The 18,947-nt window shown below is 35.4% G+C and overlaps 2 protein-coding genes across 7 annotated transcripts in view; both read right to left on the bottom strand.

Moving 5' to 3' along the window:
• The window catches only part of LOC123556569 (probable phospholipid-transporting ATPase IA), a 153,712-nt gene extending 143,097 nt beyond the window's left edge, over positions 1-10,615 (bottom strand). For all 6 annotated transcript variants that reach the window (XM_045347385.2, XM_045347382.2, XM_045347390.2 and 3 more), the window contains exon 1: positions 10,485-10,615. The gene's annotated coding sequence lies outside the window, so the exon portion shown is untranslated. The remainder of the gene's footprint in view (positions 1-10,484) is intronic.
• On the bottom strand, positions 7,871-8,618 carry LOC128557263 (uncharacterized). Its single transcript, XM_053544454.1, has one exon. The coding sequence runs from the start codon at positions 8,588-8,590 to the stop codon at positions 7,871-7,873; it is 720 nt and encodes a 239-aa protein (XP_053400429.1). The 5' UTR covers positions 8,591-8,618.
• Positions 10,616-18,947: the final 8,332 nt, after the last annotated feature.

The raw sequence follows: 18,947 nt of genomic DNA, 5'->3' as shown, positions 1-18,947 counted from the left end.
TTATAAACGAGAATTATTGTTGGGAATATTATGATGTTGGTTTTCTTAGCGACTTACATATTTTCTTGTAAATAAGGTTTCCAAATCGGCTAGTGCTTCACAAATATATTGAAATACCCGAGGCAAATATGTCCTTAATATGGATGATGACGATATGTTATTTACGTCGGCATCGGATAATGATATCGGTACCATTGATTTATTAATATACGATTTTAAGTAGAATCTTTACGCCCGTTTAAAACATTTGTGCGAGCATGAAAAAATTCGATTGATCATAATGCAATTTTTTTTACTCAATTCACGCATGTTTTCGTTTCGGCCTGCCTTGGTTTCATTTAGCTTCATTTTATTTCTTTTCACGGCGTATGAGAAACATCCATAACCGGTGGCATAACAATCATCACGTGCTTAGCTACGAGTGGGGATGCGGGATGTGGTGCTTGTGGGTAGGGATGTTTGGGTTTCGCATGTACAGCAGGCAAACTTCTTTTCCTTTTATTGCATGTTTTATCCAAATTGTCTATTTCATTGAAAATTGTCTCGTCCTTTAGTTTTTTGTTTCCATTGTGAAAGTTACTGGCAATACACCATTCTATTTTCCAAACTTTCGCTGAAAACATGCAATAATCAACAATAATTCTTGCTGTCACACTCAATTATCATGCCATCATTGTTGTTTTTTGCCATTTTCATTATTTTGTTACTGTTTAACATTTCATGCTGTTGTTGTCAGATGCCCTTTACGGGCCTTGACTTTACCAATAAACTTTGAAACTTTAAAACTTTGAAGCTTGTCAGAGTACATGAGTGTGAATGAAAGGCGGGAAAAATGGAATTATCAATCGGTTTTCACGGGTTTTATTGAATTCTACACAAGTGCGAGATATCGTACATAATCGGTGACACGATTCTATTACGTCAGGAAATGTTGATGGACAAACTTTCGGCGATTAAGGACGCTGACTGTAAATTCAACGGGAACGAGACAGAAAAAATGAAATATTTAATGAACAGAAATAAAAATGATTATATTTTTTACATCAGTGATGTAAAAATTGCGTTCCGTGTATCGCGGTCAATAAAGTAGCGACTTCTAGCTAAAAAGAAAGGAAAATGATATCCGTAAGTTATTAAGAGAGGTGATCAAACATCCATCCACCCATATTTTTAATATTTTTACAATCAACCTACCACCCATGAAGACGATTTTTCTGAGGACCACCACCCATAATTATGATTTTCTGATGGACTCTACCACCCATAATTATAATTTTCCGATGGACCCCACCACCCGTCAATAAAAAATTCGATTGCCGACCCACATACAGTTAATTCTGGAATCGCCCTAATTCCATTTAAAATGTAAATACGTATAAAAATATCTTACAATATTACACCCCAATAACGAACACCATATAAAAACGCACACAAATTGTTTTTCCGCCGGAAATGACAGACGACTGCTATAGGTAAAGCCAGTTAGAAATATATATTAGTTTTGGCTGTGACTTAATACAGAGTTGGTGCACCTGAGATATATTACAGACTCCGGTATATACCAAATAACTAAATTTGATCGAAAATATCTTAAAAGTATATATTTTGTATCCATGGTGATACTAACCCTAAGCTTGAGTCAGTTTATTATGCATTTTATACACTAAATGCGTGCGGACATGCAAAAAAAAAAAAGAGTAATTTTCCCATGCGCTCCATGGATAATTATTTAGCACATGCGCAAAACGGCTGCACCAACTCTGCAATGAGAAACATTCATTAGTTTTACACGCGTAACTGTTGGTGGTCCATGTGACTCAGTAGTAGACCGCTCGCTTCACGTACTGAAGGTCCTAGGATCGAGAAAAACGGGTAATTTAGCTCTAAGTGAAATATTCAATGATACTGACATTGTTGTTACCATGACAACATCAAATTATTTGACTGTCTGCTATTTTACAAATTATTCTGATAATAAGTTCATGACAAGTTATAGTCTGCTTAATTTTGTATACAGCATCTACTGTTGTAAATTGTAATATTGAGAACTAAAACAATGTTTTGTCTCAAATATGCATGGTTACCATAGCAACATAGTCCAAGATAGGATGGAAATCGAATCAACTTGCAATTCAACAGTGTTGTGTTGTTAGTTTTTATAACAGCAGTGTTTGTTGTTTAGTAACACATTATTAAATGCCAATTTTGCAGTAAAAACGGATTTTAAGGCAGTTAGCATTGTTGCCATAGCAACCATTATGATGTCCTTCAGCTGGAAATGAGTCAGGTATTTGAACAGAATATATATTGCTCTATCACATGTGTGTAATTTATTCATTTCTGAGATTGGGCAAATTTTGACCATTAGTGAACTTACCCCTTTGCCCAAAATACATGTCAGAGTTATGGGATTTGGTGCTATCAACTAGTTTTATAACCCCGAAGACACATGTGAAGTTTCAATTTAATATCTGTAGTAGTTTTGGAGATAGTTACTTGCATGTAAAACTTTAACCAGGATTTTCTAAGTCTAAAAGGGGGCATAATTTGCCCAAAATACATGTCAGAGTTATGGGACTTGACCTAGTGAGGTAGGTAATTGATCTAGAAAAAGAAAAAATAAGTTTCAAATCTATATGCCTTTTAGTAATAGCTGTATGTACTTGCACGCAAAACTTTAACCAGAATTTTCTAAGTCCAAAAGGGGGCATAATTTGGCCAAAATACATGTCAGAGTTATGGGACTTGACCCAGTGAGGTAGGTAATTGATCTAGAAAAAGAAAAAAATAAGTTTCAAATCTATATGCCTTTTAGTAATAGCTGTATGTACTTGCACGCAAAACTTTAACAGGATTTTCTAAGTCCAAAAGGGGGCATAATTTGGCCAAAATAAAGGTCAGAGTTATGGGACTTGGTGCTATCAACTAGTTTTATAACCCCGAAGATGCATGTGAAGTTTCAATTCAATATCTGCATTCGTTTTGGAGATAGTAACTTGCATGTAAAACTTAAACCAGAATTTTCTAAGTCCAAAAGGGGGCATAATTTGCGCAAAATACATGTTAGAGTTATGGAACTTGACCCAGTGAGGTTGGTAATTGACCTAGAAAAAGAATAAATAAGTTTCAAAGCTATATGCCTTTAAATGATAGCTGTAAGTACTTGCATGCAAAAACTTAACCAAGGTGTGATGCCGACGCCAGGGTGAGTAGAATAGCTAGACTATTCTTTGAATAGTCCAGCTAAAAATGATACATTGAACAAAAGCGACGATTTAACTATAGATATCGCTGAACATTAAACAACAACCTCAGAATCACAGACTGATCCGACCCCCACCCAGTCAAGTAATTTGCGTAAAGCAAAAAAGTAAGAGTAAAACGTCTGGCAAACAGAGCTTTCAGAAGAACTTATTGGTTGAGCATACATCCATGGTTAAGTTCTAAGGAAAAGAGAATTAATGACATGTACTTTGTGTATAACTTTACATTTAAAAAACTTTATACTTTTTAAAGCATAAGAAAGGTAAAGTTTTTTATAACAAAGGTAAAGTTTTTTAAATGTAAAATTTGATTCTTTTTGAATGGCCCAAAAAGTTCCAGAATGGCCCCATGTTTTCAAGGTAGATGAGCCACGGGCTCATCATGCTGAAATCCTCGGCAGAACTCTGAAAGTGGCTCAGAACTTTGGCTCAAAAGTGCCTCCCCCTTTTTTTTATTGGCAAAAAGGTTGGCGACAAGTATCAAAAACCCAGAGGAGGCCCTGTGGAAGAATGCCTAGGCAAAGCTTCTAGTGTCCCATGTCTCTTAGTTACATTCCAGTGGTGGTCTAATCTTTTTTTGAATGTTTCAACTGTCTGAGCACTTACAACCCGTTTGGGCAATCCATTCCATGCATTTACTATTCTGATGGAGAAAAAAAAATTCTGAGGAAGGAGTCCTTTCTTAAGAGTTGATTTATAGAGCTTGAGTGAATGTCCTCTGGTAGATGAAATATCTGAAAACTTGAAAAACTTGTCAGGATAGGAATTGTATTTACCAGACAAAAACTTAAGGTTTCAATCAAGTCACCTAAAACCACAGACACTTGGGGGTCAGAACATGTCCCCCCCCCTCCCAATCCGCCCCTGCCAACCTTCAACCAATATATTTTCGCTTTTTAAATCAAACTGAGCACATGTCTCGATCATACAACAACTTCTGTTACCATTTCAATAAGTTTAAAAAATCTCCCATATACTATCAATGCTCAGAAAAACTAAAGACAACTTACTCTGAGAGTTTTAAACACAAACTAGCTTGTCCAAGGAATAGGAGAATAGATCCCAGCTTGATGTCAAATTTACTACACAGAGCCGGGACACAGGCAATATCGTTAGTGGTTATAATAAAAATACTCGTCCATGACGTCAACTGCCGCAGTGGCCGAGAGAGTACAGACGCTGGTTCTCTGAGCATACTTTTGGACAGAGCCGCGGGTTCGCTCTGCGCTATGGGCGATCTTTTTATGCCCCCGAAGGGAGGCATATAGCTTTTGAACCGTCTGTCCGTCTGTCGGTCTGTCAGTCTGTCCGCAATTTTCGTGTCCGGTCCATATCTTTGTCATCGATGGATGGATTTTCAAATAACTTGGCATGAATGTGTACCACAGTAAGACGACGTGTCGCGCGCAAGACCCAGGTCCGTAGCTCAAAGGTCAAGGTCACACTTAGACTTTAAAGGATAGTGCATCGATGGGCGTGTCCGGTCCATATCTTTGTCCTCCATGGATAGATTTTCAAATACCTTGGCATGAATGTGTACCACAGTAAGACGACGTGTCGCGCGCAAGACCCAGGTCCGTAGCTCAAAGGTCAAGGTCACACTTAGACGTTAAAGGTCATTTTTCATGACAGTGCATTGATGGGCGTGTCCGGTCCATATCTTTGTCATTCATGCATGGATTTTAAAATAACTACGCATGAATGTGTGACACAGTAAGACGACGTGTCGCGAGCAAGACCCAGCTCCGTAGGTCAAAGGTCCTAAACTCTAACATCGGCCATAACTATTCATTCAAAGTGCCATCGGGGGCATGTGTCATCCCATGGAGACAGCTCTTGTTTTCCCTTTTTTAGGTATTTTTTTTGTCTTGAGAATATATTGTTTAAAAAGAAAATGAAAATATTATATTAGAAAAAGAAAAAAGAATTCCCGAAGTGCCTGCCCAAAACAGTTCTTTCAAACCCAGCGTCTGTACTATCTCGACCATCGCGGCTGCTGACTTTCTAAGCAAGTATTTCTATTTTAACCGCTAACGATATCGTCTGTGTCCCGGCTCTGCGTAGTAAATTTGAAGTAAGTTGTCTTTAGTTTTTTTGAGCATTGATAGAGTATGGGAATTTTTCAAACATGTTGAAATGGTAAGAGAAGTCGTTGGATGATCAAGACATGTGCTCAGTTTTGGACACCTGCACTTTACCGGTATGCACATTAAATAAGCACTCCTTATTTATTCTTATGGGGGCTACCGCCCCTACACCCCCGTTTTTCTTTTTTCTTTAATGAATAGATTATTGTTACAATTTATTTAACAGGTCCCAGAAAAGTCACAAATTAGCTATATAGCTAAATCTAGCTATATATAGCTAGAAATAGCTATAAAACCAATAACAATTGTTCAAAATATGTGAATATCAAATATAAAATAGTTATTATCTCATTCAAATGGTTTATGAGACAAAATATCCCGCGACAACCTATTTTCGGACACAACCCGTATTCGGCCGGCCCCGGTAATGTTTTAGTTTTCCTGGAAAACACGCCTCTTCCGGTTTCCCACATGCATGCTTTGTTTACAAACACCATACAAATGTCACGCTGGTAGTTTTGAAGAAAAATTGAAATTAAAAGGGTAAGCAAATGATAGAAACTTACATACAGTTACATTTTTTTTTTTTTTTTCACTATTCCCAAAATTTCACGTCCAAAATATGTGTTTTTAGGAATAAATCCAATGTTTTCATTCTGAAAGCTCTGGTCGTCCGACAGATTAGGCTATTTTACAGGCTTCGCCCCCACTATAAAATTTTGCAAAAGTATACTTCACACAAAAAGCTACCACTTATAGACCAGTGTACCTTACGAGGTTTTCTTAATCAATTGGTTAATCAAATTTTTAATAGTAGTAGAAAAGTTTTTTTCTCTGTTTCTTTTCAGAATCATGTGCCCACTAGGGGGTCATTTAGACCTTATGCTGATAATATGTAAGGGATGGGTACACTTATCATTTTGTATGTAACAGTGAGGGTAATCAGAATAGGAGACACGTTCCTGTGTCCCATTTGTGCTGATCCCACCAACTAACTCCATAAACTAACACTGAAAATACTTTCAGGGTTCGAATTTAGCCAGATTTTCTACTTGCATTTTTTCGCAAGTGGTATTTTTTTTAACTTGCTAAATGAAAAAACAACTTGCATTTTCCCGACTTGTCACTTTATTATCAAACATTAATTCTAAACCACCAAAATATTAACTAAATTAATAGTACAATACACTGTTATCATGGCCATTGTAATGTACATGACCCAAAACTTGCTGTGACAGTGAACGCAGGTCTGGCAGTGCCAGATACATGAACTTGCAATAGTTTGGCCTAGAAACTGCATCTCAGTTTCTGGCTCCATATGGTAGAGTATTTGGGCTTTTCTGTCTTTGTCCAGACAACCACCATCTTGTCACAGCAGGTGTTGGGTCATACTCTCTAAGGGCAACATCAGCAACTTTGATTCGCATCAAAGTGTCAAGGACTTTAGCTCCTAGCCTACACCTCCAGTCAGACTTTATTCTCTTCATTGTGGAAAATGCTCTCTCACATGAGGCATTAGCCAATGGCAAGACATTTGTCAGATGTATTATTTTAAGTATATCTTTATAGTCACCCTTATCTTGGTCCATTTGACTAACTAGCTGCCAAACTAAAAGTGGATGTTTGTTGGTATATCTTGCATTTCCAGATACATGAAACTTCAGATCAGCCCATTGGCTAAGTGCATTGACCAAGTTACAGTCAGCATTGGTTAAAACTGTTTGATAATGCCTGTAGATAACCCTGACATCACCATTGCCATACTGCAAAAGAGCATCTCTCTCAGTAGCTAGTGGCCAGTTTTTATGATCAAAAACATTACAAGCCAGGAATATTTCATCAGTTGTCAAATTTTCTAATCTAGATGACAAACAGTCCAGTACAACTGACTGTGTGATTCTACGTCTGTCATTGGCCAATGTATCATTAGGGAGCAAATTAAGGAGCTGAACACCATGAAACTTTCCATCTCTTATCTGTTCTTTAATCTCAATGACAGATGGACCATCATTGTCAATTAATGCCCTTAAGGCAGTTTCAGCACTCTGGAGTTTTGTCACAGCACTGTAAACTGTGATATCTTCTCTCTGAAAGAGCAAACTTATTTTGGCTACTTCATTCAAAACATCTTTAACAAACCCCATAAACACCACCATTTTATGTTGCTTAAGTCGTCTTAAGTAGCCCTTTACTTTTTCCCTATCATGTCCTCTGTTTGAATTGTCCTCAGCATAATTCTCCATCTGAGTGATAATAACTTGCCAGTTTTGAATTAGTTTACTGGTTGCTCTAAGTTTATGGTCAACCCACCTAGTGCCATTAGCTTTTTCTGGTTTCATAAAATGTTCCCCTAATAACTCTGCTATGTCTTCAGCTTCTTTAAACCTTTTGCCTGAGCCCTTATAAAAATAGTAAATAGAAACAAGCATTTCTATAACATTATCCATGTATGTTGACTTGAAGGCATCTTTTACAGCAAGCTCTAGCCGGTGTGCCAAACACCAGACTGCTTTAATCCATTCAGCATTGCCATTTGTTTTTTAGCAATTGAATAACACCCTTTTTAGACCCCATCATAACTGATGCCCCATCTGAACAAAAGCCTACAGTTTTCTGCTTGTAATTGTTAAGCTCAAACTCAAAAAATGCTTGGTCAATAGCTGCTAAGATGCCTTCTGCCTTTGTGTTTTCAGGTTCAACAAGTTTAAGATATTTCATTTTTGGATAATAATCTTCTAAACATTTAACAAAAATAACTTCTTTTTCAGTATCTGACCTATCAGTTGATCCATCACAAAATATGCTAAAATAATCAGCATCATGAATAAGACCTTTGATATTATCAAAATAAACACCACCAATGTGCTCAATGAAATTTCTTGCAGCTTTGTCAGTATGGTAAGTGTCACCAAGTGGCAAACCATTAATGGTCTGAAGGTCTACTAAGTCAGGAAAATCTGTAAATGGTCTCTCCTTCATGGCAATGTAATATGAAGTTCTAAAGAGTTTGCTCATTTTCTCAGAGGTACCCATATCTATTTTTTGAAAACCCTTTTCAAGATCAGAGGGCTCATTTCTGGCCTTTTTCTCTTGGGCACACTTTGAATTTATGGCTCGTTCATGCATTGCAGATTTTACATGGAAAGCAACCGACTCTCTCTTGACAGTAGTGTTACCGGAGACAAACTGAAAAAAAAATGCACCTATAAATTGATCATCCTGTTTGAAACTTTCAGACATTTTTTACACTTAAATCTAGTCATCGGTAAATATTATTTTAAGAGGTTTTGGACTGCTCCGGTTGAAAGTCGTATTAACTACTATCATGTGCCTCTCAACTCAGTCACCGGAGCCTCCGGTTGAAAGTCGTATTAACTACTATCATGTGCCTCTCAACTCAAACTCAACATTTTTATTAGTTTACAAAATATCTGATAGTTTTATATATGGTTCCAAGTAAAAATCAAGAGCCTGTTTAGTATGCATTAATGGCTTACATTTGAGGACATGTTTGCTGGTGCAAATGACTTGCAAGTTTTGCAGACAATTTTTGTCACGTGGTCATCTTCAACATCATACTGCAGATCTATATTAAACTATTTCATCCATTTCTTAACAGTTTTTAAGCTAGCGGAAACACCCTTAGCCGATGCCTTTTCCGTTTCAACTTTTGACCTTTTCTCATCGACATCGGCCTCTATACTAGTGCTAGCGCTGGGTCTTTTCAAAAACTTGTCCATTTTTATTTCGCCGGTGCAGCCAGCCATGAATATAAAAGTTGGGAAACCAAACATCCACGTGACGAGTCCAGCCAATCGTATTTGCGCTATATAAATAGTAACTTATTAATAGATACCAAAAAACCCACCTGATGCGGTAAACGTCATCAAAATTAGCGCAGGTACTTGTCAGCAGTTGAAAAGACATGCGCACGGGACATGAATCGTGTGTAAACTTCCGTTTACGACGAAAAATGAAAGAGTGCTGCGAAATTCGTTCTGCAAATGACAATGACCGTGAGTTGTTAAAGAAAGAACAGTGTAAGATTGAGACGACCGTTAGAAATGCACATTATTCGGCCAAAACTTATCACTCGCAAAAAAATGCTGGTGTCCGAAATCTCACCTCGCAGTTTGAAATTTGCACTCGCATTTCGCGAGTATGTGAGCTTAAATTCGAACCCTGACTTTGTAAATATGTTTTGAGTAGTTTTCTTGTTACTAACAGTTACATTTGATGTTCGAGATTTGTTTAAACTGTTTCTGACTTTTTGTGACGTAAACTTTGGAGCGCAGTATATTTTGAAGCAGGTGTCCGAAAACGGGTTGTACAACTTCCGGTTAATGGAAAAGTGGGTCAGCCATGTTGGAAAGGATATCTAAAACATGCTGCGGGATGAGGTTTGTTTACTTGCGTATTTTTTAGGATAAATGATTGTTGAACAAAACTCCAGCATTTATAATTGTTGAACATTTTCCACGTAGCGAAACCGTAGCGATATACCGTTAGCTGTCCAAAAACGGGTTGTACCGGGATACAATCACAAAGAATGAAGATCTATGCAGTTTTAGTTTCAATACATGTTGCGAATTTCTGCGATTAGTCATTTATAGATTTGTCATATACACCATGATTATCACCAGTGAAAAATTCAGTGATGATTTATCGCAAATTACTGCCGCAGTTATTGAAAATGTGACTACAAAGATCTTGTTTTGTGTTATATTTTGTCTTTCATCTTACAAACCTTTTGGACGTGATTATGACCATTTTAACATCTTATTTTTGACAAATTTTGGCTTATTGGTATTGGTTTTATAGCTACTTCTAGCTATATATAGCTAGATTTAGCTATATAGCTAATTTGTGACTTTTCTGGGACCTGTTTAAATGACTGCAACAAGCACATCCTACCTTTTACAATCCTAGCAAGAAGTGCGTACCAGTAAAGTGCATTCTAGCCCTCAGTTTGTTTTAAAAAACCAAAATGTATTGACTGAAGGTTGTCAGGGGCGGCATGGGAGGGGTAGGGGTGCTGACCCCCAAGTGTCTGTGCCTAAAACGCCTTTCTTTCAAACTGGATGACAGGGGAATTGAAAGTTTTTTTACATTTGAACCACCCGTTTATTTTTACCTCTGCCGAAGTCAACAAGATCTTGACCATTTGTATTTTCCATCATATAATTAAATTGTTCTGCATGTTGTTTTGGCACAGAAATAAAGCTGAAAAGGAAATCCAATCGAAACTACAATTTTTGATTTGACAGATTGTTCACAGATTGGCGGTAGTGTCCGAGATATTCCGGCTCTACAGCTTCCATGACGCATGCGCGTAAGTAGGTTAAAACCCGTTTCATACCATCACTCATTTCTCTCGCCGTACTGTATCGGGAAAATGGTTCTTAGTTATTTTGCGCTGTAGAGCTATTTTCCTTAATTTCATTGCAACGCTTTTTCTGTTATCACATGGCAGGTCTTTGCTTTACTTTTAGGTAGCATTTTCATGTTAAAAGAATTTGTCATGGAAACTTAGATCATGCACAAGCACTACAATTTAAGAGTATCATATAATAGGAGAGATCGCCGTGACGTCACGCGTTAACATCTGTTTATCTGGTGGTTGGCAAAACAAATGATTTTAACGGTTATTAATAAAACCCGGACCGGCCCGGCCCGGCCCAAACCACGGAAATACCCGATTCCGATTGTACGGAAACCACCGGAAACTTACGGACGGAAGGCTAATATAATTACGAATGGTGATACCGTCATCTTAATCAAGGCAAATTTATGTGTATTTTATTTCATTATTACAAAAGTAGAAGCAAAGTATTTAATATTGATGATACGTATGTTTGATGAAGTATTGCACTTAACATAAGCAAAGACCTAAAATAACAAGATATTTGAATCACACTCAATCAAAGAAGTAATACGTTCGGCAGTCGATGTGTCATTTTGTGTACCGGACAGACACGAGATAGCAGTTTGCAGGATACTTTCAACAGAACTGGACAGGCTAGTTAATGGTACGTCGTTATTTCACACCTAACGATGTGACACGAGGTTGTGTAGTACGGCGAAGGGGTCCGTGCACTGGAAGTATTTATAAAATTTGGTTGCCCGACCAAGATAGCGTTTTAGCATATTAAGTATTAATTTAATGAAAATATCTTGCCTTAGGGAACATATGAATATAAACACTCTTATATTAATTAAGGTTGTCAAAGATTTGCATTGATAAGTACACATTTTGCGAAAATTAACTAGAAATGTAAGTTTATGAAATTATTATTATACTCCTTTTGAGTATCTCGGTTGCGCAACCAAGATAGATCGAAAATAGATGAACTTTGAAGCTATGCGCTGTTTTCATACTTGCCATTTGTTTCAGGTTGTTGAAGTATTCAAATTTGAATATAAAACTAAATAAACTAATAAATTATATTAAAAGCTAAAAAAATAGTCCACTTTTTACATTTTTTCATATTAAATGGAGGCAATTACAAAATTTCATAAAGAGTATCAAAGTAAACATTTCCAGAAGAGGTATAACTCTATGTAATAGGTCTTTGTTACTGAAATACAAGAAAACTGAAAAAAAAATATCATAAAATGTTGCTCAAATGATAAATCATATGATTTAGCTTTAAACAAAACCGTGTGATATGTATGGAGATGATACCCGGAGTTACAGTAAGTTGTAGAAACATGCCCGCTCAGTCTGTTTAAAACAAAACAATAAAAAAAACGGTAAATATCTAATATGGATAAATGGGAGGGTAGTGATAGCAATGCATTTTCGTGTTTTAACAATTTACTGCTAACGTTATTTTTGTTTTTAGATTATTTAATTTTTGATTTCTCTTTCTTTTATATTTGAAATAATACTAGCATATCTTTTTAACACAGAATTAAAAAAAAACCGGTCTGGTCGGACTACGAACTATGCTTATGCTATGCTTATACAACTATTCACACAATGTTAACCTTTTTGTTTTTAAAATGAACATTTTAAAGCATGGATTACAAATGTGTGCAATTCAAATGTTAAATTATTATACCCCACACAATGTCCAATGCAATTTTCCCATTAGTTTAACTTGAATAATATATCATATTTACAAGCGTTTTAATATCTCGTGCGCAAAATCGTTATTTTCAATTTCTGCGCATGTGATATTATACAATAATTGCCTTTTGGTGAGGTCGATATGAGCCGCGCCATGAAAAAACCAACATCCGCGCAGTCTGGTCAGGATCCATGCTGTTTGCTAACGGTTTCTCTAATCGCAATAGACAATGTTGGTTTTCTCATGGCGTGGCTCATAATTATGTGGATTTATCGGCCTGATAAAAGCAATATCAACCTCGGGCGAATTTATCGACTTGATATCGCTTTAACAGGTCGATAAATCCACATATCGACCACACATAAAAGGCGACCATTGTTTTATTATTAAATTCAGCCTACGCATAAGTATAAACATTAGATACAAATGTCTGCAGCCTTAGGTCATCTTTCGTGGTTAATTGTATACGACGTCGCATTGTTTTAACGTAATAACATGTGGACGTCACAGTTGGAAGTCAATATGTGTGTTTGGCTCCGCCTTCGAGAAAATACGACTTTTTATCGTTGAACATGTGACTACATCTAGAACAATGGAAAGGACTATAAATATAGATTTAATGATAAAAACAATAATTTCATATCACATGCGCAACAACGCTATTTTGTTTTTCTGCGCATGTGATATTACATTTTCATGTCTCCCTATGAGAGATCGATACTTTCGTACTGATTAAAAGACGATGCGCTTATTTATACATAGGATTAAATTACTTTATCTTGTGTTCATACATGTGTGAACCCGGCCTATTTTCCTTTTCTGCTTTTGAATGCTTTGTTCTACATGCAAAAATGGAAACAATTTTTCATCAAATATTAAATTGAAACTATCACCATCAGATTGGAAATTAATTAACTACTAAGAAAATGAGTGCTCTCATTATATGTTTCGTAGTTATCGCCGTTTTTCGAATGTTACTGCTGCTGATTTTGTTGAAGTATGCCCATAAATACAGCGTTATGTAACCTCAAGACAATACCTATCAAAAAGTATTTTTATACAGCAAAGTCGCGACAATTTCTAAGTGCTTACTAGTAAAGCCTCCTTAATTCTGTCTTCATTATTTGGTAAGTAATAACTTTTTTAATGTTAAATAAATCATTTCATTAATTTTTCGGTATAATAAAATAAATAATGTATTCATGAGAGGGTGATCCCTCGAAATAACTCTATCTGTGACTAATATTTTTCAATGCGACAATTGTAAGTTAATGTAGAGAAAGAGTTTAGTATTTAAAATGTAAATGTATAATAAAATGTTGACGAAAATGGGCTTAAAATCCTAAAAGGCCACAACAGGAAAAATTCTTCCCGGCTAATTCTGACTTTTAAGTTGGTCGGGACTTTGATATGCACAATCAAAATTTTCCTAGCACCGCAGCATGAAAATGAACCTGGTAGTCATTTTATAATTTTATTTCATTCAAAAACATTTCAGGAACATTTTCAGAAAATAAAAGATACATACTAAGTGGCGAACGATCAGTAAAATGTTTAATAAGAAGTACTATATAATGTTTTTCATTACGCCGTTTTTGTGTTACATGTATTCAGGTATACACGCGTAACAATAAAGATCGGAAAGAAATCGAAAATGGCTAACAAAATAAGAATATAATTAAAATGAAATTTATGCTGTTGTAAACTAGTTTTGGTGATTAACTTATTTTTCCCTTAGATACAAGCATTTGTTTGTAAAAATTGAGTGTGCAATAGCTGTGCGTGAAAATAGGGTAGGAGAAAACTGAGACAATACAGCGAAAACGAAGAAGGAGACCCCAGTGTATTTTTCGCTCATATTACAATTCATTTTTTTATCATAATTGTATTTGTGAAAAAAAGAACACACTACTTCGTCATTCCATTTGAAAACATATAAGTTTCAATGGACCTGTTATACCAAATGAAACATAATTACTTTTTGGATATAATGGACAACCCAAAAAATAAATTAATCTCCGTAAAAACAGAAACGTCACAACTATATATATTTAGGGTTGAACTAAAATGTGATTTCACGACGCGATTTGGACGCGATTTGCGTAAGGAGTACAAATTTTAACTTTTCAATACAATGTAATATCGGGTGAAGATCAACTTTTACTATTATTTAAACAAGTTATGAAGGATGCAACTTGTTTTTGGAAAATCCCGCTCATTACACTTTCTTTACCGTAAAGTTGAAAAAATTTGTAAGGTTAAAACTTTTCTGAGATGCTTTATGGATTTAGCCACACATGGACAGTTTAACAAACCATTTTAGCTGGAGAATTACACTCAGATCTTTCGTAAAAAACTGCAAACTATTGTACAATTACTCTGTATACAAAAAAAAAAGAGCAACAGTTTAATTTGCATAATTACAATAGGTTTGGTTCTACCAATGAAAAACTCACAAAACGTAGGGTCTCAGAATGCGACAGCATTAAAGCTGCTCAATATAGATCCAAGTACAGTTCACTTCCGGTGTGGTCACGTGACCATAGTAAAGTAAGCAATGTTAGAGTAAATCGTCTGCAGTACATTGTGATATTGATAAACTTACAAAAAAAATCTTAATGAAGAAATTTGTGAGATTTGAAGAAACAACATCCATTCAAAGGTTTATTTTGCTTTTTCCAGACTTATTTGTAAATTATGATTAGCGGGCTCAAACGATTCTTCAGTTGTTATGTACCAAACATGCCGAGCACTAGTTAGCAAACTGACTGAAAAGGCATTCTGTATACAATAATATATCAAATCAACCTAAATAAATTGCAAAGTTTTGCAAGATATGTCTAACCATTGAAGTTTAATCTTGAAGTATCTAAATGCATAATCTGAAAGTGTAGAGCATTGGTAAATATCCAAACGAACCTTAACAAGTTTTTACTTGGTCTTTTTTCACGAAACAGTGTGAATCGTTCTGTATATTGAGTGCAGTTAAATGGTAATTTTGTTCCCATTTAAAATATTTCTTTTTCGCGTCGAGCTCTGGTTCACCAACTAATGTGAAATACACTCGATGACTGCTTCCTGGAAACTAACCAGTACTCGCACCGAAAGAAGGGACTGTTGGAGTCACGGTCAAAATCCGCTGACAGGATTCGACCCCGCGACCTCCGGTTTACGAGACATCTGTACAAAAATGAAAAAAGGTAAAATTTGTATCTCGATTCTACTCTATATAGTTTTGAACTAATTTGAATATAACTTAAGTAAGCCAGTTTATTCAGAGATTACTTGCAAACTTGAAAAAAAAAAAAAAAAAAAAAAAAAAAAAGATGTTAAAACATCATAGCAACCTGCCGAATATGAAATCGATTACCGAAAGTGCAAAGGCTATGCCACAAACTGCAATGTGCCACAATATATTCAATTTGTGACTTTCATCGTACGTCAGTTCAGTCGACTAAGTTCAAGAGATACTCAGAATACTGCGTGAACAAACCTATCTCAGTATTTGTTTCTATATATTTATACAGGAATATTTTAAAAATATGGGGTACCGTGTGTAAAACTTTTCAATATTCAACGCTGCATTCTTCGTGCGTAATCGGTTTCCCGACCTATCCTACTTTTTTTACATGACCCTAAATGTTTAATAGTATTTGAGATTTTTTAAAAACTTTTTAATAAAGTTTTTAAAAACTGCTCATTCTATTCTTTAAAAATTGTCAGTGATATTAGAAATTATTCGTATTCATTTTTTTTAAATAAAAATAATTTCCGTAAAGTCTCATTGAACAAAAAAGTATAAAAAAAACCCTGCCTATTTACTACCTATTTTTTAGGCATGTTACCGGACACAAAGAATTATTTAGGCTTTGTGAATGCACAGGTGAAACAAAAACTCTTTGAGGCCCGAGAGGAATTCCTTTCTTCGAAATATAACAACTTTTTGGACAAAACGTGATTATAAAATAGTATATAATGATAACGATACAAATTTTCGGGAACTAATTAGAAGGCTCGTCAAAACAACGCTATGTGTAACGACTTCCTGTGTACAAGTTTACAAATTATATTAAGACGTTTTTGCAACCAGAAAGAACACGCAGTTTTAACCCATTCATCAAAGAAGTTCCTCGCGGGCATCATTAAGTTCAGTGTTTTTTACTAAATTCTAAATATGTAAATTGATATCGACACGATATCATTCGTAATTATATTAGCCTTCCGTCCGTAAGTTTCCGGTGGTTTCCGTACAATCGGAATCGGCTATTTCCGCGGTTTGGGCCGGGCCGGGCCGGTCCGGGTTTTATTAATAACCGATTTTAACACCGTTTGCGTATTGAATCGGAATTTTTAATTTTTAATAACTTTTTTGCTCATTTATGGATTTTCAAAATTCAAAAAGATTTGAAATACTAACAATCTTCATATTTTTGTATCCAAATATCTTTTTTCAATGAATAACCGTTTTAAATGACATATAATTTTAAAAGCGGCGTAGTGATTTTCACAACCTTTAGAAAAACAGTGTAAGTTAAGCGTTCATAATTAATCCATTTTATTTCGAAATAACAATTAAAAGTAATCAATAAATTGCTTGTTTTATAACCTTTCCATTGATCAAAAAATTATTTATGTAATTTGTGTTTTAAGAAAGTTTAGACCGTTAGAAAAACATCACCGTTTACAAAAAACATGGACGGTCGGCTTCTGCCCACCCGATCACTGTCTTATCAGTTCTAAAAATAGAATTTGTATACAAACACGATCTCTCCTATAGGCTGAACACCACTAAATCCAGCTGTTCTTTATTTCATATAAAATCCACTCACTTCATAACGGTGTTTCGACATTTTCTAGCATATCAGATTTTCAGACACTTATATTCCCATAAAGAACTAGATCGCTACTTTAGAAAAACAAAAAGAAAAGGGGGTGTTAACTTTTATATAAGAAAACTACAGTTCGTTAAATACAACCCGCTGAATTTACTACTTTTCGCTTCTTTCAATTTCTCTTTTCGTGACATTAAATTATTACGCCGCCACTTTTATCTAGCATGCGATAGGAACATGCCGATTTCATTAGAATGCAAAGTGATACATACTGAAACGGGGGTAGGGTAAAAGTAAGCACGTTGCTGCCGAGAAAAGGGCACTAGGAAAGGAAAAAAGATTAGTACTATTTATGTTTGGACTACTTGTGACTAGACCAGCGGAGGCTTACATTCTATTTGGTAGTGATCAGCCTATAAGAGAAAATTTTTGTTTGTTTTTCCATGAATTTGCATTCATTCTCAAGGTACACCTATTTCACAATGATTCTGCTTTGTTTTTGGTGCAAAATATTGAGAAATATTAGAGAAATGACAATTCATTACAGGTCACCCCCATCCCAAAAATATGCAAAATTTAGCCCTGTGCAAGCAATTATTTCAATTAATTTTACCTTATTCGTGGAATTTACATTTAACATCCATTTAATCGTTTATGATGTTTGTCATTTTCATTCAGAAACATGCTAATTTCAAAATTATTTAGAGAACTGAAGTGCTAAAATGCGAGAAAAAGACATTTACTAGGTCCTAAAACGAACCAAATAGTGCCCCTGGTCGAAAATTCGATCTAAATTCCAAAAACACAAGAAATTTAAGCGTTTTCAGCCATTTGTTACCGTTTTACATCATAAAGATGATGATTAATGGCATTTCCATTCATTTTCGAGGGGTTTCAGAAAATAACATGTATTTCCCTTATAGGCTGAACACCACTAAATCCAGCTGTTCTTTATTTCATATAAAATCCACTCACTTCATAACGGTGTTTCGACATTTTCTAGCATATCAGATTTTCAGACACTTATATTCCATAAAGAACTAGATCGCTACTTTAGAAAAACAAAAAGAAAAGGGGGGTGTTAACTTTTATATTTAAGAAAACTACAGTCGTTAAATACAACCGCTGAATTTACTACTTTTCGCTTCTTTCAATTTCTCTTTTCGTGACATTAAATTATTACGCCGCCACTTTTATCTAGCATGCGATAGGAACATGCCGATTTCATTAGAATGCAAAGTGATACATACTGAAACGCGGTAGGGTAAAAGTAAGCACGTTGCTGCCGAGAAAATGCACTAGGAAAGGAAAAAAGATTAGTACTATTTATGTTTGGACTACTTGTGACTAGACCAGCGGAGGCTTACATTCTATTTGGTAGTGATCAGCCTATATAGCTGATTTTTAAAGTGCGTTTGTTTGACTCAAATATTTCTTCGCATCTAGCATGACCCCAATTTTCCTTTGATTTTTATACAGCACAGACAATATTCTTGAAGAAATGTAAGTTACAGACATTTATTTAAAATGGGTCCTGGTGTGTGCTGCAGTCATAATAATTGGAATTTTCTTAGTTTTATGTAGAATAAAAAGCACCGTCTTTTTAGTGTGTGGATGCATGTTAAAGGCATTTCTACTTAGAACTCTGGAAGCCCCTAAAAGAGGCCGAGTGCCCTTAATTTGAACACATTT

The sequence above is a fragment of the Mercenaria mercenaria genome, chromosome 5 (assembly GCF_021730395.1).
Source record: "Mercenaria mercenaria strain notata chromosome 5, MADL_Memer_1, whole genome shotgun sequence".
Taxonomy (NCBI): Eukaryota; Metazoa; Mollusca; class Bivalvia; order Venerida; family Veneridae; genus Mercenaria; species Mercenaria mercenaria.
The sequence above is the reverse complement of the archived record's forward strand: the minus strand, read 5'-3'. Positions and strand labels throughout refer to the sequence as shown.

What these genes read in the sequence shown, in the direction of transcription:
- LOC128557263 (XM_053544454.1), bottom strand. Translation starts at nt 8,590, where the DNA reads ATGTCTGAAAGTTTCAAACAGGATGATCAATTTATAGGTGCATTTTTT.